The sequence below is a fragment of the Nannobrachium achirus genome (assembly GCF_963921795.1).
Source record: "Nannobrachium achirus genome assembly, chromosome: 2".
NCBI classification, from domain to species: domain Eukaryota; kingdom Metazoa; phylum Chordata; class Actinopteri; order Myctophiformes; family Myctophidae; genus Nannobrachium; species Nannobrachium achirus.
Window position 1 is genome coordinate 49,166,242 of NC_137811.1, and position 25,414 is coordinate 49,191,655.

Here is a 25,414-nt window from a genome sequence, read left to right on the forward strand (position 1 = left end):
GTCCTTTGATACCATGAATGACTAGACTAACACACGGGGGTAAATTGTTTGAGTATAGCACAACACTCCTGAAGGAGATGAGTGTGTGATTTTTCATGCAATTGATTTTATGTCGTCGTTTACAATGGTCTGCCACACATGCATGCTACCGGAAAGAAAACTCTTTATAAAGCCTTTTATGGTGACGGTGCACACTTTCACGTTTGCTTTGGGGCTGTCCTACTGGCTATCTTAAGTACATTATACCTGTATACAGTATACCATGTTGAAAGTCATGCCAGAAGACACCGTCAGGGTAATGGGTTATCGAGCCACCCAAGCTATATGTTTCTATAAGCAGGAAAACTGTGTACAGTATCTCTTAAATATTTTATGAGGGGCTTTTGATGTCAGAGGTCTGCAGCAGAAATAACCTTCATACAGCCTTACCCTTCATCAGATTCATGATATTCAGTTGACAAAGATCAAAACACAATTCACAATTACAATGTATTTTCCCCCCACAACAGTCCCTTTTTTGCTCATGTAGCAGGACCTCTATTATGATCTGCAAATGAAGTAATCATCTCTTACCTTGATACTGAGACCTGAAGCCTTTGTGGCGGTGGTTGCTCTCTGTCACATAATGCAGCCGTAGCCAATTTTTGTTGCTGATGATGGGTGCAGGGATATTCACTCCAGATAGCCTGGGTGTGAAGAAGCAGAGGAGAAAGCAGAGATATGACATCCTCTTTAATCGTACTGCAACCAGCTCCCCGGCCATCGTCGCTCTCGAATTTAGGACGATAGAAATGGAATGTGTCTCAAAGCTCCAGGGGTAAAAAAAAAAGAAAAAAGAAAACATGACATGAATAAAATCAAGAAGAAGACGACGAGAATGAATCTCTAGATTGTGAATGATAGATGTAAAAATGATATCGGAGCCATGTCATCATTTTAGGGGAAGCAGTGTGTTCTTCTCCTACTGTACTATTGTGATGACTGTGAGAGAACAGTTAGTGCCCTGGAAATTATGATCAGCTTGTCCCTGAAACCTAGAAACAACTCCTCCTTACTATTCACTGTGTCCTTGTGTGTGTGTGTGTGTGTGTGTGTGTGTGTGCGTGCGTGCGTGCGTGCGTGCGTGCGTGCGTGCGTGCGTGCGTGCGTGCGTGCGTGCGTGCGTGTGTGTGTGCACACGTGCACGTGCAAGTGCACGTTTGTCTGACTGATTGACTGAGAATGGATGGATGGTTGGATGGATGGATGGATGGATGGATGGATGGATGGATACGTGGCACACATTAATGTCAATGATGTGTATGGCAGAATGACAGGTAGTCTAACATCAGACACATACTACAGTTTGTGCCTCTGCGCTGTGTGTGTGTGTGTGTGTGTGTGCGTGTGCGTGTGCGTGTGCGTGTGCGTGTGCGCGTGCGTGTGCGTGTGCGCGTGCGTGTGTGTGTGTGTGTGTGTGTGCATGCGCGTGCGATTGCACTTCTGCATGCATTTGTCCTTGCGTCTGTCCATCCGTCTCTCTAAGTATATGGCTATCCGTCTGTCTGTGCAATTCAGAGTTCAATATCACTTCAAGTATTATCCAGTGCATGACCATCACATTTGCAACGGTCTATAATCATGGGGATTCAAGGCTGCCAGGGCCTTCCTCATTCATCTGGTTAACCAGCTGAGGCTTTTATCTAATGCCTTGCAATCCGTGTACCCAACTATACTTACTACGGCCAATGGCACAAAATGCCTATCAAGCAAAGGTTTGGGACAGGCTAAGAAACAACTAGAGCCAGACCAATCGTTTTGGTTGATATATTGGCCCTTATATCAACCAAAAAAATCGGTCTGGCTCAAAGAAGTCAAATGTTTACTTCGTTGACGGCATCGGTGAAACTATAAATTCTTTGAAAAATGTTCTGCAGTAGTAATGCCAAGTACTGTATAGATACATATAATAATAGTTACCTACTTCCTCCCGTGGGGGAAATTCAGTATTTTCAGCCCAACCCAGCTGGGTTGCTGCCATTGTTGGGTGTAGAAGCATTATAACTAACAGCACTACGTAACAGTGTTAGGTTTTACTGTAACAGAGTAACCTAACAAGTTACTTTTACAATATAGCAGGATTGTTACAAGTTAGATTTTCCAAAACTAACGGTGTTATTTAGTTACATTTAAGACCTATATTTCCCTGTCCTTTCTGTTGCCACAAAGGCTAAATAATCCACCTGACACATTTGTGCTGTTTCCTGAATGAATGCGCTCCTCGGTCCTCTCTGTCAAAGGAGACATGCACATTGCACAGGTCCCACTCGCCACTGACTGTTAAAAAAGGTGACAGGCTAGAAATGTGTTGCAGTCTGTGGTGGTTGCGTAGTGAGTCTACAGTTTTATATAGGTTGCCACTTTTGGTGTGAGTGGCTACAAGGGAGTCCTATCTGTGCTCGTGTCTTGTTAACATATAATTTACAGTCGTGCATGGCAGGACTTGAGAGCAAGGAGTTTCAACGTCAATGCAAATCGCCATGGTGAAGTCAAGCAGTCCACTACACTCCGTGACTCTGGGACTGGTAGGCTGTTTTATGTTTACCAAACGTCCTCGCAAGTCGCAACAGAATGTTGTTTTGGCCGATTTGGAAGTTAATTAATAAAAGAGCTGTAGTGGATATCGTCTATTGTCTATATCATTCTTGTTTTTAACTGCAGAGTTCAATAATATGGGCCATAGATAAGGCCACCCAATGACGTTAGGCAGTAATGCAATGTAACCAACTTGCGCAAGGATTTGAAAATGTTTTAATTGTCGGTAGCGGAAAAAGTAGCTTGTTATGTTACTTTTCTCATTGGGTAGCGGAGTAACGTAACCAGTGTTGTAGTGCTAAATTTGGAAGTGTGGGCACTCCCCACGCACGTGCGTGCATGTACGTTTGTCCATGCGCGTGCACATAATGTTTTCGCTGGCTTAAAACGGGTCTGCGCAGCGGCAGAAATAGCCTTAGACCAGTGGTTCTCAACCAATAATTTGCCAAACTTCCCATGCAAAATATCTCCACAACTGATATTTCCAATTAATGAATCCATTTTCAAATCTTATATTACCATCTGCTGTTAGTCATACTCATTTCAGCACGGCTGGCGAGCCTATTTCAACCAATTGCTGGGTCAGAACGACCTGATAATATAATATCAACTGTCTTTACTTGAGAGAAGTGTGGGCACTCCGTACCCCCGCGTTCCCCCCCCACTACATCCCTGAACGTAACGGATTAGTTTTTCAAGTCAGTAACGAAAGTAAACTAACGAGTTACTTCAAAATGTAACGATACCCAACCCTGGTCTCGGCCCAAGGAGCGTGTGAGCAATTAGGGGTTAAGGACGCGTGTTTCCTAAACCCACCAGGCTTGAGTTAAGACCCGCCTCGCGGAAACACGAGAACTTCCAGGAGTGGCTGAAATCCTTGCCGGACACATGGAGGGTGGATAAAATCAGACCTAGTAAAGGACATGAAGACAATCTTAAAACTTGTACTGAGAAAAGCCAGCTAGCCGCCCACCATGTGAATTGACAGATGGTAGGTTCATTGACAGATTCTAGGTTCATTGTTTACCTGGTATCTTTCGTTGAGGCACTACATTGTTATCTTATTTACTGTAGCTGGTTGTTTGTTGACTAGAGTTCATGTTTACTCTGTTTATTCCAATCTCGCACTTTTGTGTTGCTCATGGATAAGAGTGTCTGTAAATGAAATTGTAATGTAATCCAGAATGGGATTACACATACTGTAGTGTATTCCCACACACTAGCTTTCTCTCTCGCTAACCGGTATCGTCCTTTAAGATGTGTGTGGTGAACCAACTTGAATTTGTATAGTTGGTTGTATGATGCAAATGCATTAAGTAGAGCAACAAATGTCTTCCTACTCTTTTTGACATTAGACTTGTCATTTCAATAAGACCACTGGTTCACAAGTGAACAATTTATGACCTCAGAAAATTAAAATGAAAGATATGTGTCAGGTAGGGATAACAAGTTTGTATATGCCCTATGTCTCCTCAATCAACGACCCGAATGTGATTTTTGAAAGCACATATTAAAATCCCAAACTATCCATGAGAAGGAGATGACAGCTGCCCCTGAGGGGAGTTAAAGCTAATTGATTTCACACAAACGCTGACCTTTTTCTCACATGGCACCTTGAAAAAATGCTAATGACAAAATGATATACAGCAGACAAAATCTAAAAGAGCAGCCTTTTAGTTAACTGGGCCATTTACCGGTATATTTACCATCAAATATGGGCATACCGGTATATGCATGTGTATATATAAAAATAGATGATCTACAAGCTCACAACGTGTTGCATCATGACACGTTGTGAGCTTATAGATCAGCAATTTTCACTATTCACCGTACAAGAAGTACGGTAAATAATAATTAAATGGTTGACTGAAAAATACAAGTGTGTGTGCACTGTGCATGTGTGTTGTGGCTTTTGTTAGATGTAAGAACTTGAAGGGGGAACCACTGGCCTCGGGGATCTGTACAGCAGATTTGCTTTAAACATCAATGGCAACTGTTGGCCATTGATGTACTGCATGGCAACAATTGCCATGTAGGTGGGTGGGTGGGCAGGGACACATGAGTGTGTGTGTGTGTGTGTGTGTGTGTGTGTGTGTGTGTGTGTGTGTGTGTGTGTGTGTGTGTGTGTGTGTGTGTGTGTGTGTGTGTGTGTGGGGGGGGGGGGGGGGGGGGGGTGCCCTTGTTATATGTTTGTTGTACTGGTAACCTGTAGGTCTCTGTGTCTCTGTAATAATTACAATATCACTAAATGCATTGTGTATTGAGAAACCAATGACTTGTCCCTCCTTGATTTCTGTTGATGACTAGGGTTTTGGATTGTCAAGAAGCATGTTGTAGCTAATATATATTATAAAAAAAGGCCATTGATGTATAAATCCATTGATGGAAAAGTGCATATCGTCAACGTAGCTCCAGATCTACACACTGCCCTCACTCCCCTATTTGTAAAAAAAAAGACCATAAAAGGACTTATTTGGGATGCTCCTTTTAGGCAGGGTGTTTAACTGTACTTGTACTGTACTGCATTTTTTATTGTATTGACTATACTTGTACTGTTCTCCATTTTTGTCTAATAAAATATTCAATCAATCAATCAATCAATCAAAATGAGAGGAAGAACTAATGTTTGTGGAATGTGCATATCATTCAAGAATATAGTTCCTACTAGACTGTACACAAAGCTCAAGGATCTAGGCCTACAGCTGGATACTGCACTTCCTATCGGGCTGCCGACAGGTGGTGAGAATGGTCAACATCACGTCAGACCCTAAATAAAGCCTCAACACAGAAGCCCCTCAGGGCTGCGTGGCAAGTCCTCTCCTCTAATCCCTGTACATACACAACTGTGTAAGGTCATCAAGTTGCTGACGACACGACGGTGATGGACCTGATCGACAATGACGATGAGATGGCCTACACTACAAGGACAAGGTCAGAACACTGACAAAAGCAAGGAGCTGAAGGTGGATGTCAGGAGGTGAGTTGTTAGAGAACACGCCCCTACAGTATTCACATTGATGACGCCACAGTGGAACACCTCAAGCCATAACACCACTTCTGAACAGTTTCTACTTGGCAACCATTAGAATGCTGAACAAGAGCTAAGCCCCGTTGCCATGTAGCATTGCCTTAACCATGCATTGGTTTGCATATGGAACAGTTTTAAACATGGTGCTACTTTTATATATTTATCTATATCTTTTAACCCACATTACATAGATTTTCCAAGCCTGCTGGTATTTTTATGCACTTTATGAGCACTGCTGGATAGAAAGGAGTGGGGTGGTGATCCAGGAGTCCCGAGTTGGTGTCCTCTAGTCCGCACCCTCACATCAGATGTGTTATTTAATTCTCATTTCCCTTTTTACTCTTTCTTTGACTGCAATGCAGAGAGCCTGCACAAACAAGAATTCTACACACTTTTACCTTTTAACTGTGAAATGACAATAAAGTCTGATCAATCAATCAATTAATAAAGTAAATTCCATGGTAAACCAGCCAGAATGCCAAAGTGTTGGACGGAGAGACTGCTATCAGGGCTAACACAGTACTAGAGGTTAACAGAATTGTTGTTAAAGAGGCAGTTGAACCGAAATACCTATAACATTTTATTTCTCTTACCCAGAGTGCTATCTATCCATCCAGATAGTTTGGGTATTATTTGTAGGGGTGTGGATATGTCTACTATCACTCAGTGCTCACTGCATTTGGTTTGTGCTGCTCAAAGCGTCAAAAGATTATATTTGGAAAACTCAACGGCAATGTCTCAGAAATCCTAACACAGTTACTGTCTATCACGTTACTGTCTATTGCGTCACACATAAGTGCTGGCAGCTACATCCATGACTGGCATAGGACATTCTGCGTGGAGATAGACAGTTGGCGGGCATACTTCGGTAGAAAATACTTCTCACTAAATCCTTTCATAACTAGGTCTGTGGAATATCTTGAGTGACCATGTCATGATTTCTGAAAAAAAGAGAAAATGAAAATGTTGCAGTTGAGTTTTTCAAATATAATATTTTGACAGCATCGGAATTACAGGTATGGGAAAAAATATGTTATTTTTAAGCAGTGCCGGCTGCTACAACAAGTGACAGTGTGTGTGTGTGTGTGTGTGTGTGTGTGTGTGTGTGTGTGTGTGTGTGTGTGCGTGCGTGCGCGCATGCATGTACCGGTATGTCTCTATGTAGCATGAACACCTGCAACTGATTACAACCCAAGCACGACAGCACAGCGTGGCACTCACACACACACACACACACACACACACACACACACACACACACACACACACACACACACACACACACACACACACACACACACACACACACACACACACTGGCTGGCACCGCACATAGAAGACAAATGCAAGCATGTGCATGCACACACGACAGAGCAGCATGCCATTTCCATCTTTAATAATAAAAGAGTCTTAGTAATACTAAGACTCCTTGCTATACCTGCACTGCTTACCTCAACATCTGGGTCTGATTTGACAAGTTCAAAACCCTTTGATGGTTCTCTCAACCAAATGGTAGAGCACATTTTAAGTCCATATTTCTCATTGAAAACAATGCTGAAATTAACTCGACCTCATTCAGCCATCTCTACCATTTGGTTGAGGTGTTTGATGGCCAATAATATCCACCTGAGGGTGCAGTGACTTCACACACCATGCTTTCCAAGTCATGTGACACAGAGGAAATCTGACACAAGAAAAACACTCCTGACATCTTGGCTCTCTCCTGCAGGAATTTCAAAGCTAGGAGGATTCTTTTTACATATTATCATCTCAGAGATGTTACTGAACATGCATATGTAACAAAATGCAATAAAAATAAATCTAATAATGGTCAAATATTTTTTTGAAAACATGTTACCAAACGGTAGATGTGTCCGTTGATGGTAAAGGTAGTGCAAGTAAAACTAGAGTATTAAAAACATACTATTTACTATGAATAATTACAATTTCTACCCATTCATTGTTGTTATTATGATACATTGAATGTTTTGTCATTATAATATATGCTGAAATAGTTCTAAAAGTAAGATTTTATTCTTGTTTAAAAAATATGCTCTACCAAACGGTTGAGATGTCTGTTAGTGGTAAAAGAGTAGTGTCCAATCAACATACACAGTACACCTGTTCACTATTCAACCCTAATTATCAAAGTTCAACATATTATCTAAAGTTCATCATCTGATATTTGTTTGGTCACTAATATGTCAAGAAAATGAAACGATATTTTTGAATTTGCCATTATCCAATCATCAGATATATGTCCCCAAAATACATGAAAAGTAGGAATTTTTGTGCATATAATGCACAATTTGCATATTTAAAAATAAAGTCATTTTTATAGCTATCAGTAAAAAAATGTACCCTATTAAATGCACCTTTAACATTAACGACATGTCTACCATTTGGTAGAGGCTTATATTTTAATAACTGGGGGGTGTATTGTAAAAAAAAATTGATTGTTGTTATTAATGCCTAAAGGGATTAGAAAATGCAAATAAATAATTTCTTGGTGCGAACTTCAAAGGGATAAATAAACCCAAAGGCACCGCTTACTTCATACTGGGTGGTATTGTTTTTGATGTGAGGTGAACTGCACCTTTAAGTGATATGCCAACATTGTTTTCTATCTAATTGAGCACCATGATGTGATAAGAATATATGTGATTTATTAAATAGTTTGCCATCAGTTGTCGGTAAACCTTTTCCAACTTGCTGCCTAATTGTATTTACTGTATATGACTATATCATTATATCAATTTATTTGGGGTATTGTGCAGTGCCAAGGCTCCTGAAAAAAAGATGAGTGAGTGGTTTCATGTATTTATGTACTTATTCATGTATGCATTTATCTATTTGGTGCTGTAATGCTGTCTGCTGTTTACTTTTTGTATCTCTCCCAGTACACACTGAGTGACAAAGGATGAGGAAGTCCAATTGGAAAATGGACTACTCACATAATTCAAAGCAATTCTATCTCTGCAGAGTCACTTTGGCTGTCTATTTGTGCCTTCATAGATATGCAATATGGCTTCTCTGAGATTACTTCTTGGCATGAGTGTAGTATTTTTATATGCTTGGCTTCATCCAAATTTTTTAGCTTCCCCCACAGTATCGATTTGGACTTTTCAAGGACTAACAGTGAATGTTAACACAGCTACTGATTGTACTTTCATATGTTTTCCTAGGTAAAAGTCATCCGTTGTCGACTAGCACATTTTGGAGTTGGACACGCCCCCAATGGAATTCGCAGCAAGGACTTCAGACCACGCTAAGAAGGTGTCTATAAGGTAATTAGGTCGGAGAGGCTTATTGTCGGTATCAGCCAATAACGCTCTCACTCTTGGTGTCTATATTGCATTATACCAGATAAAGGCTTCATAGAAAACATTGGCATAAGGGTCTATCAGTAGAAAGCAGCATCAACACATGAACTAGTTCCTATGTCACGTAGCAGGGTTAGCTTTGGGCCTGTTTAATTCTCAGTACAAGGTATCCATCTTTATAGTGCCCTTGTGCAAGACACCTACCTAACCCTTATACTCTTTGATGGCCTGTTCTGTGAGCTGCTTCTCAGACATGTCAAATCAAGGACTTAGAAATAAAGGTACCCAGTTCCCCTCTGGCTTGCTTCACAAATAGGAGGGTTATGGGTAAAGCTCTGCAACAGATAGTGGGCAATTTGTTCAAATTTAACAAGGAAACTGAGGAACAAGTGAATTAGTTTCCCCCTTCACCTTTGTTTCCTTTTTTTCCTTTACAAAACCTTTAACAAGACATGTTGCTTTAAGAACAGTGTACAGTATGAGTAACAAGGGAGAAGCCACTGCTCCCCGTCCCTCTTTAAATAATTTCTATGCAACATGACTTTATTGCCTCCCTCAGTATTGTATCTCTTGCCACTGTGCAAAATCAGGGGATTAACTTCAACACAATGCATATAAAATGTCTTGCCTTAACTAGCCTGGTTGCAAACCTAGGTCAATTATCAATTCACAATTCTGCAAGTGTATTCTGCATTTACTTTAAACTGCCTGGAGTGATAGATTGGCTGTGGACTTTTGGGACATCTTGATTGGTTCCGTTGGTGCCAGACAGGATTATTCAATCCCAGAAAAAAATCATAGCAATTTGGCTAAAGCAGGGAATTTGACTGGTGTGCACCTTAGGCCTTGCTTTGACCAACAGTACCTTGAATGATTATCTCCACCAGCTGAAGGCAGGGCCAGAGATATGTTTTCACCCTTGTGTCTGTGCCTCAACGAAATGAAGCGCCAGCGTTAGTTTATGCAGGACATGGGAGTCGTCCCGCCCGGCTGTAGTCAGCTGTCAGTCAGCTCTGTTCTCATATCTGCTGGTAATTACGTCACATGAATGCCATACTTCAATAAAAGCTCTCAATCAGCAATTTTATCAGCAATTAAATACGGCTTGCTTTCTCTACCTATGCTTGGTTTCCGAAGCTTCCCAGCCTCCACCTTTGCACAATCAGTCTGGCTAAGTTACATGTCAATGTTTTGCTATTGTTCTGATATTGTATACCTATGGGATGTATTGCTTAGCATTCCCTGATTTTGCTTAGCATGCTCAAAAAGCATGCACAAAATTCAGGAAACATCTCTGAACGCGAAGCCCATTAACTCCAAGATCAACTGTGCTCCATTTATGCAATAAATGGTTAAATCTACTTAGACATGAATGTTCCTGACTAAAATATGTTATTTAATATTTTGTGAATGTGTTACAGCAGACGTACCATCCCTGCAGACTGCAATAGGAAGGAGAGGCCCATGATGTCCCCCGTTCATAGGTAGGGATGGAGCTCGTTCATTTTTATTGATAATGAGCACCTTATCGATCAGGCTTATTGATGCTTTTATCGAGCCCAATATTGAGCGTTTTCTAATATTTTGCGAATTCTGAACAGAATTTGTTTTTATTAGCCAGTTGTTGCGACTCCATCTATGAAGATGACAATTGACAAAAGTAAAACATATTAACGTTAAAACAACCATTCATTAATGTGCAATAAGTGTTACATGACTTTTATGAATAGTAATAATTTTTTGATCGCCTCTTTTACTGATTGTTTAAACATGACGCCATGGGCTGCTATGCTCGATAACAGGCTTGATAATCCCAAAACGTACAAGTTTGTAACATGCTCAGGTTTCGAGCTCCATCCCTATACATAAGGAAGTGCTGCTATCAGCTTAGTCTCGTGACTATTGCCTCCCACAATTTTTTCATGTTTCGTCATACATTCTGGAGCACAGAAGTTCTGAAACTGATCCTGAAGAAAAACGGATGAGACACCTCCTCCCTGTTTCCGTATAGTCTTTACAGTCGGGCACATTGGTCCTACAGTAAATATGCATAAATATAAATTGTCAAAGCATATAGCTTGGTGTTTGGCAGAAATGAGAATTCAAAATTATGTTTTAAATAAAAATGTAAATATATTTTGGAAGTGAGTGGAAATGACGAACAGATGACTCTTCTGCTTTCAGGAGGTGTAGTTCTAGATTCTATATTGCAGGAGTAGGAGATTGTGGAATAGTAGTCTGGCCACGCAAGACTACAATCATCTACACATTTCGTGTCACGTCTGTGTATGCGATACTATGTGGCTGCTGATATCACTGAGTCTGACTGCTAGGTAAAGGATGTCTTCTTAATCATCCATAACTGCTGTGAATTTGCTTGGTAAACTATAAGAGTATCGAAGTTCCAGGATGAGTTTATTTCTAACGGTTTACAAGATGAAAAACTAACTGTTAAAAAACCCCAATAGCAAAATCACTGGAGAAACAATGGACGGGGCCTACCAATAACCATAGGATGAAAGGGATAAAACCTTATAGAAAAGTGATCAATTTATATAATAGCTAAACCTGGGTCAAATAACCACAAATCATTTTGGTATTATTGTTCTGTGGCCATAGTTGTAAGTTGTGGCCAAGTACTGTACATTACCTACAATGTAAAGCTGTTTTGGCCCTTTGTGAACATGGAAGAGTTGTGAAATTATAATTATTAAAGGTCAGCAGTGCAACAAGAAGAACAAGAAGATTTAATTCATTTTCATGGTTTCACAACAATTTCCTAGCATTATGACAGGGGAGAACAATAGCCTCATTTCCTTTTTTTTCAGCATTTCTATGTGCTTAGTTGAGGGGACACTATTATCTACACTCTACACCAGATAGAAACATTCAACATTCAAACAACATTCAAATTTGATATAGCGTTAACTGAAGCACAGAACTGAGGTGAGCAGTCTGTTTTTCTATATAAAAAAAAGCTAGTAAAAAGAAAACATGGTGGTAGAGAGGTTTATGTTCCCCGCTTGCTACATACAATAAAACAGACAGCATGCCTAGGGCTATATGCAGATGCTTACACGTAGCCCACACAAATGTATTGGGTTTCGATTACTGCAGACAGATACTGTAGGAGGATGAGGAACACCCAGTCGATATTAGTAAATAAATAGTATACTGTAAGCCTGAGGAAGGTTTCCAAAAACCTATGAAGTTTTAACAATTTATTTTGTTTGGCTTAAAAAGGTATAATTCAGTCTGAAAACAAAACAAGTGATATGAGGTCAAAACCAAGTCAGCATCAGAATTAGTTTTTACAGTATAACGCAAATTGCAATGAAATCCTGCAAAGTAAATCAACAAAATCAAGTGAAAGTCGTAAGTATTCAAAATGACAAATACTCAAGTAAAGTACAGATACTAAAAGAAAACATTAAAGTACAGTAATCAACTAAATAATATACTTTGTTACTGTCCATTACTGGGGTATACATAAAGAAGGTCGGAGAGGTTTATTGTCAGTATCAGCCTAGAACACGGGAGTCTATCACTGTTTGATTGCACTAGACTCCTGGGAGATGAATTATTGAGGTGGAGCCCAACATTACCACACACCTTGCCACACCCAAGTTGTGCAATTCATTCACTGAGTTTGCGGTGCCTAGGATCACGCCCATGTGGATCAAATGTGCATGATCTACTGACTAAGCTACCCGGACCCCAATCATTGGTTATAATACATTTTAAAGTTCCCAGGCTGTCATTTATCATTGTGCTGCTCTAAATCTCAAGGGCAAATTGACAGCTTGCTTTTCTATGCATGCAAAAGTAGCTGTGCATTGGGTCTACAACATATACACAGAAACACTGCTAAAGAGGGAGGAAGAGACAACACTACAGTAAAATGGCATCTCTAAGGGCAAGACAGAGCAACAGTTTTTGTTTATCTAGCTGTTTGTGTGCCTGGCCTAACCTAAGCCCTTTCTCTGGAATTCTGTCTGTAACCAACCCAGCTCACTGGTTCCCACGAGGCTCATGAGGCTCTGAAAAGACCTCTATCTGACAGCATCTGGTGTTTGGCGACACACAGTAGCATCATCCTGGTGTTTTGAGGCATTCAATGAAGCTTATCCATGATGACCCTTCAACACAAAACGCAAAACGTACAGCACATCCCCAGAGCTCGTCATACCTCTTTCACCTCTATAAATATATTGCTCAAGTCCTTTGAAACTCTCTCTGGGAAATGGATAACAAATACATATTCAGCAGTGTAGTAGGAGGGCGGGTGTATAGGATTTAATACACAAATTCATGCTTTTGGCTGAACATACTAGAGTGTTTCACGAACAAATGAGTTTAAACCAGTTTAATCTCCATGTTATTGCATATTATGCAATTTTCCAATCAGTTTAGTCGAAGATAACATACCTCCATGTGAACCAATTGCTACTGGTATTTATACAATAACCTACAGTACTTGACCCTGCCTTGTTGCTGCTGCCGTCATTATGTGCTTCCTACTTAAGCTTTTAGATTCTAAGAAGAATGGATTTGAAATCCATTCTTCTTAGAATCTCCTGAATGAAATAAGATGAACAGAGAAGAAATACACAGCCGATTTCCTTGTGTTCCATGGATGAGCAGTGGAAATCCCTCAAGTATATCTCAAGTCCTGAAAAGCTGTTTTCTCAGAGATACAAGGTTTTCACAAGGCTCGGATAATGCAGCGCTAAAGATTCTTAACTAGGAGAGAAAATGTGCTCAACTCTTGAGTCCAAGTAAGCTGGTGGGTGCATGGCACGTTAACTTGACAAGATAAAAGGAAAGAACACGCTCTCTTCTGAATAATTTTGAAATATTTAATCTAATGCGGTAAACGGACACATCACTCAACAGTGCGCACAGCTACCGTAAGATTTCTTTACCATGTTCTCCCGCACACCAGCAGAGTTATAGCTGCCATCTGGCTGAGAAACATTCACACTGAGAGACTTTCCAGTTAGAGAAAGAGTTAATTCTGGAGTTTTCATAACTAAGAGTGGAAGAGGAGCGTTACCTTACGGCCTGTCAAAACACTTCAACGTCATCCAGCATCAGCTTCCTGTCAGTCTTTCCCTAACAGTGTCAATATACAGTACTTAGCAGTCATCTCCATCCTCCACAGTGTCTCCTCTTTTGACTCTTTCTCTGTGTCTTTAACACACTCCCCATGACAAGCTGACATTTTTTTTTCTCTCTCTCTGAATCTCCCTCTTTCACAGTCTGTGGCTGTGAGCGAATGTTCGTACGGTCTACTTCTCAGTGCACTGCATTTTATGCATACGGCACAATGTTGAGTGGCCACAGTTCAGCACTGTAGCGCCTGAAAGGATATCAACATACTTGCGTTTCCACCATACTGTGGAAGTGTCATAAGTATGTATTCAATAGGTAATGAGCTGTCCAGGTACAAAACCAAGGAGCTACGATGACGAGGATGTATAGTATGTCAAATTAATTGATCCCTTGTGAATGTTGAGGAGTAAAGGCCCTTTCCCACTGGGCGCGATAACAATTTAAAAAATAACGTTTTGAAGTGGATGTCAGTGTCCACACCACAACGATAAAGCCGTCATAATTGATGTGAACGCCTTCATATCGTTATCCTTATCTTTATCGCGTCCAGTGGGAATGAGCCTCAAGGCTCGGATGATTGATTGCACAAGATTAAGCATGTGACATCTGTTCTCTGATATCCATCAGTGTAGTTACATGTATGAATTCATCATTGCATCATTGGAGATTCAAGTCTTGTTTATTCACCTTTGATCATGCCTATTCTGGTTACATAACACAATATATTCAGATATATGCTTAAAGGACCATATCATTGTCTTTGCACAGCTTCAGCCACATTGTACATAAACAAAAGACCATGCCCGTTCATGGATTTAGTTTTAGTTTTAGTTTGTTTATTTGTTTGCATTTTATCCAATACTGTGGACACATCCAATTAATTTTACAATTTCATTTTCTATTCTATTCGATCTTTATATCAGACTCAGGACCCAGACAGGATGAATGAATTACACACAAAACATGAATAAAAGTACTCATCCTACTGTACAATTACACACAAAAGGCAAAAACTAAAATAACATTCAGACACATCAATGTCCCACAATGTGCCAATCTCTCTGCATAGGTGTGGCACTGAACCAAATGTAAAACCAGAATTATCAAATTCCTAGAGTAATTTAGCCGGCATATCAATATATTCATATAAGATTTAAAACAGCTTAAAACAATTTATAGGGTATTAACACGTGCAGCCATGAACATTTCACTTAAGGTATTTTAAATATTCTCATGGTATCATTGAAAGTTTAGATGTGCATTTTGAGTCCAATATGTGAGGGAATACATACGGGTACAGATGTTTCTCTTTTAGACAATAGCTGGGTTACTCCCATGCGTGTGGTCATGATCGAACCAGCAATTGTGGTAGTCACATTGATTTCTGTATAAACTCCTCAATCATACAGTTAAATCAGTGGTTCTCAACCTTTTCAGGCCGCGAACCCCAAAATAATCATATTTGAACTGGGGACCCCCACCCTGACGAGCACTACTTGGAGTTGGAGGAGTTGTGGCATTACATTTAGTTTAACACAATCCTATTGTTAAAATAGCAGTTCTACATGCTCACAACGCCTCGCAACGCGAGGCGTTGTGAGCATGTAGATCAGCTATTTCCACAATTTCTTCCTCTAATATTTTCACAATTTGGCCAATGTTTAATTTGTTATTTTAGAGGTATTAACTCATACAGTGCCATCCGGCCACAAGGGGTGCTAGAGTGCCAGAAATTTATCCATAGACCTTCTTTATAGCTTTCGTCGACCCTCTCCCAACTGGCTTGTGTTTTCACTCCAGTCAAAGCTATGGGTGTCGAGAGGAGGAAGCTAGCTGACACGTAGCCAAAATGCTAACCCATTTAGAAGCCCGATCTAAAGCTATTTCAGCCGCAAAAAACTTTCTCTTTGGGTCTGGGGGCACAATCCGGAGAAAATCCTGTCTAAAGATGTGATTTATTATTGGAGTGGGCGGCGCGATTTGGCCGTTAGCGCAAATACGGCCCGTGGATGGCCGAGTCTAAGTCCCGGCCAAGGATGGACGTCTAGACCGGGGCTTCGTTGAGGCCTCCGATAAAATAATTCCAGAATTATCAAATTCCTAGAGTAATTTAGCCGGCATATCAATATATTCATATAAGATTTAAAACAGCTTAAAACAATTTATAGGGTATTAACACGTGCAGCCATGAACATTTCACTTAAGGTATTTTAAATATTCTCATGGTATCATTGAAAGTTTAGATGTGCATTTTGAGTCCAATATGTGAGGGAATACATACGGGTACAGATGTTTCTCTTTTAGACAATAGCTGGGTTACTCCCATGCGTGTGGTCATGATCGAACCAGCAATTGTGGTAGTCACATTGATTTCTGTATAAACTCCTCAATCATACAGTTAAATCAGTGGTTCTCAACCTTTTCAGGCCGCGAACCCCAAAATAATCATATTTGAACTGGGGACCCCCACCCTGACGAGCACTACTTGGAGTTGGAGGAGTTGTGGCATTACATTTAGTTTAACACAATCCTATTGTTAAAATAGCAGTTCTACATGCTCACAACGCCTCGCAACGCGAGGCGTTGTGAGCATGTAGATCAGCTATTTCCACAATTTCTTCCTCTAATATTTTCACAATTTGGCCAATGTTTAATTTGTTATTTTAGAGGTATTAACTCATACAGTGCCATCCGGCCACAAGGGGTGCTAGAGTGCCAGAAATTTATCCATAGACCTTCTTTATAGCTTTCGTCGACCCTCTCCCAACTGGCTTGTGTTTTCACTCCAGTCAAAGCTATGGGTGTCGAGAGGAGGAAGCTAGCTGACACGTAGCCAAAATGCTAACCCATTTAGAAGCCCGATCTAAAGCTATTTCAGCCGCAAAAAACTTTCTCTTTGGGTCTGGGGGCACAATCCGGAGAAAATCCTGTCTAAAGATGTGATTTATTATTGGAGTGGGCGGCGCGATTTGGCCGTTAGCGCAAATACGGCCCGTGGATGGCCGAGTCTAAGTCCCGGCCAAGGATGGACGTCTAGACCGGGGCTTCGTTGAGGCCTCCGATAAAATAATTCATTTTATTAAATATCCCGGACATGTTCGGGATAGGCACCCTGGAATACGTCGCGCCGCCTACAATGAACATTCGGTGAACATTGGGGGGGGGTCTAAACTTTATTTTAAACCATTTTCAATGGAATAAATCGTCGGAGCATCTAGCGTCTCTCGTTGGTGAGCGCTGGGCGAGCCGGGACCACCCACGTTGCTCCAAGCAGCTCGGGGTAAGTAAAATAGCAAATAAAAAATTGTTTTTGATCCAGAATATCCCGAACATGTTCGGGATAGGCACTTAAAGGGTTAAAGTGATCCCTGACTAATACGACAAATATGCCTTAATACATTATAATTGTCCTCTATAATTACAATGTAAAATTAAAAACACCTTAAATATTTTATTTCTTCTAGAAATAGCTAATCTTTCACTCAATAGGGGAAATGCCTGTCGCAAGTTGATGATGTCATAAATGTAATTTGTGATCTATCCCTATGGAATTTATGGAATGCATGTGCAAATAAAAACAAACGTAATACTTCCTATGGTTAATATGAGCATCAAATCAATATTTCAAATGTGTTTGTGGTTTATTTTGCACATGCATGCCATAAATTAGACCACACATAACATTTATGACATCATCAACTTGCGACAGGCATTTCCCCTATTGACTGAAAGATTAGCTATTTCTAGAAGAAATAAAATATTTGAGATGTTTTTAATTTTACATTGTAGTTATAGAGGACAATTATAATGTATTAAGGCATATTTGTGGTATTAGCCAGGGATCACTTTAAGAAGGTCTTAAAAGTCCTTAAATTGACACATTCGAAATTTGCAGATACCCTCTATACACGTTATGTTGGTTTGTTTACTGTTGAGTGAGAAAACAATGTTAACATTTAGCATCTGGGGACCCCCCCAAAATAAATTGGGGACCCCCCTGGGGGTCCCGACCCACAGGTTGCGAACCACTGAGTAAAATAACCATATTTAAAACGTGGACGGTGTTGCGGTGGGGAGGATGAGGAGGAAGCTACAAACGTTCCTGATGAAACCCTCCCATCCCCTCTATGACGTGCTAGTGGGGACGAGGAGCACATTCAGCCATAGACTATCGTCCCCCGGTACAAGAATGAATGACTTGGTCTTTCACTTATGCCAGTACAGTAGCCATCAAAAGTTCTGTTCTATTCTTAGATTAATGACTCATACTTGACCCTGGCACATTTGCACATGGATGGATTACTGGGATGCACACTAGACCAGAGAGAGAGAACCATGACAGATGCCTGTTAAGGATAGCTGCTGTAAATGTTTAATTGATCTATAAATCTATCTATCTATCTATCTATCTATCTATCTATCTATCTATCTATCTATCTATCTATCTATCTATCACGCACAGTGTTGCTATATGGTAAAAAGGGGAGGGGATGATATTATGATGTCATTATATCAGTGTTTTTCGTTTGGGCCTTTTGACTCAGAGGCTAATTTCAGCTTTAAGAAACCAAAAATACACAGGGAAGACATATTTGCATATTATAACCACACCATGGGGTCTATTAGAATAATGTTAACGCCATAGACACATACAAAACGGAAAAAGTACAAAGCTATGGCACCACCTCTTTAAGCATGATTCATTCTTTGTTGTGCAACACTGGTGCATAACCAAGTATGAACCAAGCCTTAAGGTGCGTTCACATATAAAAAAAAAAAGCAGGCTAAAAAAACATGCAGCTTGTTTTATCAGTAAATGGGCGTGTCCAAGGTATTTAGTTACTATATAAGCTATTTCTGGATAAAAAAATATTAAAAAGCAAGAAAGGGTGACACAGCAACACGCCACAAGCAACCCTCCCTGGGAAAGTACTTAGAGGTCAGAGTCAGTACAACATCACGCTCACAGACGTTTTTGTACCGTTTCCACAACTTCTTTGTTATATATCCTCTTATTTCAGCCCTCTGTGTCTGTGGTCACACGAGTTGACTTTTTGTGGGGCTGAATCCCCGCATACTCAGATTTTCCCTTGCTCTGATTGGCAAGGCAAAAAAAAGCAAGCTGCTTCCAGTCTGAACGGAAAACAATGGTGCTTCAAAATTGAGGAAAAAAACAAGCTTTTTATCTCCATGCTTTTTTTTCAAGTATGGAAATTTTAAAAGCTGGTTTGCATAGATATTACATTGAATTACCAAGCCAACCATTAGCCTGGCTTTTCTATGTGAATGAGGCATTAGAGTAACAAACTAAATTACTGTTGTGAGAGACTAGAGTAATCAAATCTTGCAATGTGCTTTTATTTGATCTAATATTCTGACATGGGATTGATCTGTGTGGATGACGACTGAATATAAATTAGTTGTGCAGTGTTACTCATGTTACTAAATGAGTTGTGCAGCATTACTCAAATCAGCAGTGAAAAGCAGACAGTGATTCTGTCATGTCAATAAGGGCTTTATAATTTCCATGTACTCCCAAATTAAGCCTATTTAAGTACATGGAGATGTCACTCAATGGTCAAATAACATACCCCTGCAAAAGCAAGCACGTCAGCTTCTCAACCTTTATTTCCAGAAACATGGATTTCTCTGTCCACTCCGCTTTGATGGTTTTCTGTCTACTTCTCTTTTTTTCCCACAGTTAATATTGACATTTTGCCAAATGTTAACCTGTGCTGCTGTAAACACATTAATAAATATAAATGTACTAGCGCTATTGGCTAAGCGTGTTAAATAAGCTGTATAGTAACTGCAGTAGAGTGTTGCTTTGACAAATTGTGGCCAGCTGTTAGCAGCTTGATTGGCTAGAACACATTGGAGGTATTGATTGATCACATTTAATAGGTGGGTGTACAGGAAGATTGGAGAATACTGAATGAGGGCACGTTCTCATATTAAACACCACATTATTTTTCACAAAACCCTTTTAATTTGTATTAATATCTTGAAATGGGCCATTTCACATTGTTAGGGAACGTTCAATTACACATAGTGTCCTGGATAGTATCCATTGGCAAAAGCGGGACAACTCCCGAACGGCCGGTTCATTCCCGGCCGGTCCAGGCCGGCCATTAGGAAAAAAATACAAATAAAATGTCGGCCTTCGTTCCAAGTAAATCGTCACTGTCGGGCAGAAACCTTGTATCTCCAAGTTTCAAATTTACTTTGCTTCATCATCAAGGCCGTTGCACAAAAGTAGTGAAAACAGCAGATCCGCGAGGCGTTGTGTGCTTGTAGATCGGCTGTTTTCACTAGTTTAAATCATTTTTAAAATGATAAATACAAAACAAACGGTTTTGGACATACAAGGTTTCCACCCGACAACGACGAAATATAACTAAAAAAAAAGAAAAATGAGTGCCACTCCAACTCTTTTTCCCGGGCTGAATCAGGGGCCCAGCACGTCCCTGGGTACATACTCAACAAAATCATCACTAAGTTTGTACTCCTTTTTGGACATGTTTGTTGATCTTGCAAGCATACTCATGATGCAATTGCTGTACGCTGAGCAGTGGACAGTAGAAACATTCCTCTCCATCATAACCTCTTTCACTATCCCCTTCACTCACCCCAACCTCAATGAATCTCTCTCTCTCTCTCTCTCTCTCTCTCTCTCTCTCTCTCTCTCTCTCTCTCTCTCTCTCTCTCTCTCTCTCTCTCTCAGCTCAGTAATTGATGAGAGCTTCTTCAGCCAATTATATTTAATGCCTGGTAGGATCACATAAACTTGCTAGATGATGCCATTCACACTCAGCACAGAGGAGATGGATAACCCTCATGTCTCAAGGTTGCGGGGTCAAAAGCACTTAAATCCCCCGTTTCAGGTGGAGTGACTTCTCCATCAATAAAAAGCTATACGCTGAAATTTGTGACATTGAGAAGTAGCAATTACTATCCGTCATTATCTGACTTACAGCAGTTGTCATCATAATCACAAAGCAATGGTATCTTATTGAATGAAACTATCATGAAAAATCTCTACATCTACCTTAGGCTTACATTTGTGTCAGTTTTTTAAAATAATGTATTAACATTATTACACATTGACACAGTAAAAGTCTTCATTTTAAAAAGTGTATGCAAATACGCATTTAAGGGTCAATTTGGTTAAAACCCTCGGAGTTAATTGATCCATTTGTATCTCAGAGATTGTACAAAATAATGTACCTCAATGTTAATTATCCACACACTCACATTAAAATAACACACCTGGATTTTACATTGTATAAGCATACAATGCAAAACATAGCAAACAAACAAGCATCAACAACTCAACTCACCAGATGGTGGGAGGTTCGGACCCCTCCACTTCCAGGTAATCGGACTTCTCCTCCATCTGGAAGTCGGTGAACACCAGGGAGATGGTGTCTCCTGGATCGGCCAGAATGGTCCACTTGCACTCCCCGCTGCCAGGGCTTCCGCCGCCAGCTCCAGCAGAGTCTCCGTTGGGGAAATCAGGGCTGGAGATGAGCCCACTGGAGCCCCTCAGGGTGCCGCCGCACGTGTCCTCCGCTGTCAATCACCAAAGACCAGGGGGAGAGCAGCGTGAGAGCAGACACACAAGGCTATTTTCTAAGTACTTCTTCAAGGTCAACACAGGAGAGGATGCGGTACGTAACATCTGTCCCTGTCCACACAGATAAAGCCACCAATAAAAAAGGCCATTGTTGAAGGTACACACAGTAGGGGGCTGGTGTTTGAACAAAATGGTTGTCATGCTTTTGTGTGTTCGCGTGCTAGATATGGGAGTAACTATTTCACACAGTGAGACTAATTCCAGCAATAACACTGGACAGTATATGAAACTGACAATGTGAAACATACAATTTATTAAATGATTGCGTGTTTTCAACACGCTGACTGGACGCATGAAATATTCACATAAAATGACAAATGAGAAGATCACGATCTGTTCATAACAAGTTAATAATTAATTCTGCCGACATTTACATTTAAGGCGTTTTTACATTTTTGTTTTTATTTTGTGCTAGAAAATGCAAGAAAAGCTATTGCTCCCTCTCTCTCTCTCTCTCTCTCTCTCTCTCTCTCTCTCCTTCTGAGGGCCTGTAATTCATCATTGTGTCCTCCAAGCAGCCTCATGTTTGGGGAAACAAACAAATGGTGATAAACAGGACTTATAATGCTGTGAAATTGTATTTTCTTTTCTTTTTTTTCAATGTGGGGAGCAGGGCATGTCAGCTGAATGTTAATGCACTCTCCCATAATAGTGGCTCACTCTCTCTCATTCCATCTCTCTTCCCTTCTCCTCTCACCCTCACTTCCCAGCCACGTCCCCATCCACCTCTCTCTCGCCCTCTCTCGCTCTCTCCTTCATCTCTCATCCTTCCTCTCTGTCCAGATCCCTCGCATATCTTCCTACAATTACTCATCGTCACCCTCCCCCTCTTTCCCTTTTGCCAAGTTTTCTTTCTTTTCTTTTTTTTTAAAGAATTCTAATGATGGCAGGGCTTTCACAGTTTTCACATCATTTAAGACTAATATGTGACTCTCAGCTGTGCCAGCTGAAACCTTTGATGGCTTGGCTTTCCGCTCAGGGGCTGTCAGAGCTGCCAGGCACAGCCATGGAAAGCCTTGGAACATTCTCCTATGCTGCATTACACGATTGGTCAAGGGACAAGTAAGTGGATGTGCAAAATTCAAAAGGAGAAGAAAAAGCCACTGCAGGGGCCGTTAGTTGGCTTGATCCATGTCCTTTGAGTCACATATACATTAACAGGAAGATGGCTATTGACGGGAGTCTTCAGAAGGAGGGGTTGTGCTGGGAAATCAACTCATTGAGACATCGATGTCTGCACATACTTGCGTCATAACAAGCGCTTCCCTTTGTAGTCTATTGTATACGCCAAAGGCAGACTTTTTATCGTCTGCAAGTGAGGGCTAATTGGAAATGCATGAATTTATAGGTTGAAATGAATGGAAAGCCTCATTATACCGGTATCTAGCATCTGGCTTTTCAGTGTTTGCATAAACCGCTTCTTAATGATCCTGACTAGTCTTGCTTTGCCAGATGATCGGACATCACGCCTACCAATAGTGGCTTGTGAGAAATGTCTAAATGCAAGGCACAGCGCAAGAACAGCTGCTGACAATCATGTTGCCGGCTCCATATGAAGGACCACCCTAAATACTTGGGATTAGGTTCTTTATTTTTTAATCTCTAATATTTCCATCCAGTTTAAAAAAAAACTGTGAGATTGTCCTTTTGTCTCTAATTGAGCAAGGCTTTCACAGATTGATTTGAGAGCCTAACAAAAGAAAAATGCTGTCTGTCCAAAAACACTGGCAGCAGGGGCTATCAATTAGTATTCCTTTCTTTACTATTCACATGACATGCAAACGAAGGCTCAGTGGAGAACTTTAATTGGCTGTATCCACTAATTAAGAAGAAAAATCTGTCTGGAGGATTCACATCATTTCTCAACCTTGATGACAAGTCTTGCTAGGTTCAAGTTTCACGGCCAATGCAGAGGACAAATGGAGGAGGTGGCAACAGAAGTAACAGAAATTATGATGGTGAAAAGGGAATTGAAAGTTTAATTTCATAAAGACGTGAGAAAAGAGCAAGGTCACTCTATAACATCCGTAAAATCAGACCTTTCCTCACCAAGGCAGCCCAGCTCCTCATCCAGACATCTGTCATATCAAAACTTGACTATTGTAACTCTCTCCTCACTGGTCTCCCGACATGTGCACTTAAACCTCTCCAACTGATCCAAAATGCCGCGGCATGACTGGTCTTCAACCAGCCTAAGTTCTAACATGTCTCCCCCCTTCTCCACTCCCTCCACTGGCTCCCGGTTGCAGCCCACACTGAATACAAAACACTGATGCTGACCTTCAAAGCAGCCAAAGGTTTGGCTCCTCTATACCTCCAAAACCTGATCAACCCCTACACCCCCACCCGTTCACTTAGATCAGCCAACACAGGGATGCTGACAGAACCCTCGCTAAAAGCCCCAGGACAAAAATCCCCTGTCCGAGACAGTCTGCCTTCCTGGCCCCCAAGCTGTGGAATAAACTCCCTGTCGCACTTAGAACAACGGACTCACTCGCTAGCTTTCGCCGTGGACTGAAGACTCACCTTTTCAGACTCCACCTAAACCCATAGCACTACTGAAACACTCAATGACCATACATGAAGCTAGTTAGCATTTGTTTTTAGGTTTTTTAGAATCTTTTTTTTTCTTTACTGATTATATTGTTTTTTTTAGATTGATAGTCATATGCATTTGTTATATTGTTGTTGATGTTCTGACATGTTATCTTATTTATTATAGTTATGTATTATCTGCTATTGTAAGTTGCTTTGGATTAAAAGCGTCTGCTAAATGCCTAAACTGTAAACTGTAAACTGTTATGCCTAAGTATACGCATGGGTTTGGTGTGATGTAATTAATTAACTAAACCTAAGCCTTTACTTAAGGTTAGGTACTGTCAGGCTAGCGCTAATGTTAGACTCTCTCTGACATGTGTGGAACGAAAGGTTTCGTACGAAACCATGGTTTTCTTAGTTTAGGAGAAATGCACTCCTCTTGGGTTATCGCGCCTCCTAGCGTGCGATACAGAGCTACACATATGCTCCCGAATGACACAGTCGGAGGGTATGCCAGTCAAACGCCCCGCCCCAACCGTGGGCATAAGGCGCGAGACTGGCATGTGTACTTCCTCTTAACAACACCGTTCCTCTGCACGCAACATGCGCGCGAAGGGGCGTTTGAGGAGTGCATTTCTCCTAAACTAAGAAAACCATGGTTTCGTACGAAACCTTTCGTTTTCTGTCATTTACTCGAAATGCACTCCTCTTGGGTCACATAAACCCCCGGAAGCGCACACCCTCAAAATCCGCCCACTCCGCCTGACAGGAGACCACACCCCCGGCGTGGCCCCTCCCCCACGGAGCCCCGAGCCCACCGGACTCGAGAGCGGAAGAAAGTAGAAAGACCCTGACAGACCGAAATCCGCCTCATGAACTAATAGGCCGACCAGGTCCGCCTCATAAAACCCTGACAGGCTGGAGCCCGCCTATTCACTAATAGGCCCACTAGCAGCCGTTTTATAAGGAAACAGGGTCTCCCCCTTTTACCGAGAGCAAAGGGACTTGGTCTCAGCTATAAAAAAGGGGGAAAAAGTCTTTAACTAGAGGAGGCGGCAACACCCAGGACCGAATGCGCCAATGAAGATGGAGCCACGTCCAAATGGTAAAAAACCACAAAAGTCGACGGAGTCGACCAGTTAGCCGCCGAACAGATCTCTTGGATCGAGACACCCCTGGCTAGAGCCCAGGAGGTCGACA

General features: G+C 41.1%; 1 protein-coding gene across 1 annotated transcript in view; it reads right to left on the bottom strand.

Moving 5' to 3' along the window:
• The window catches only part of LOC308309097 (CUB and sushi domain-containing protein 3-like), a gene marked incomplete at both ends in the record, with an annotated part of 377,797 nt that overhangs the window by 259,915 nt on the left and 92,468 nt on the right, over positions 1 to 25,414 (bottom strand). The window contains 2 exons of the mRNA XM_080754567.1: positions 574 to 686; positions 21,381 to 21,612. Of these exons, the coding sequence (XP_080610693.1) occupies positions 574 to 686; positions 21,381 to 21,612 (345 nt within the window). The remainder of the gene's footprint in view (positions 1 to 573; positions 687 to 21,380; positions 21,613 to 25,414) is intronic.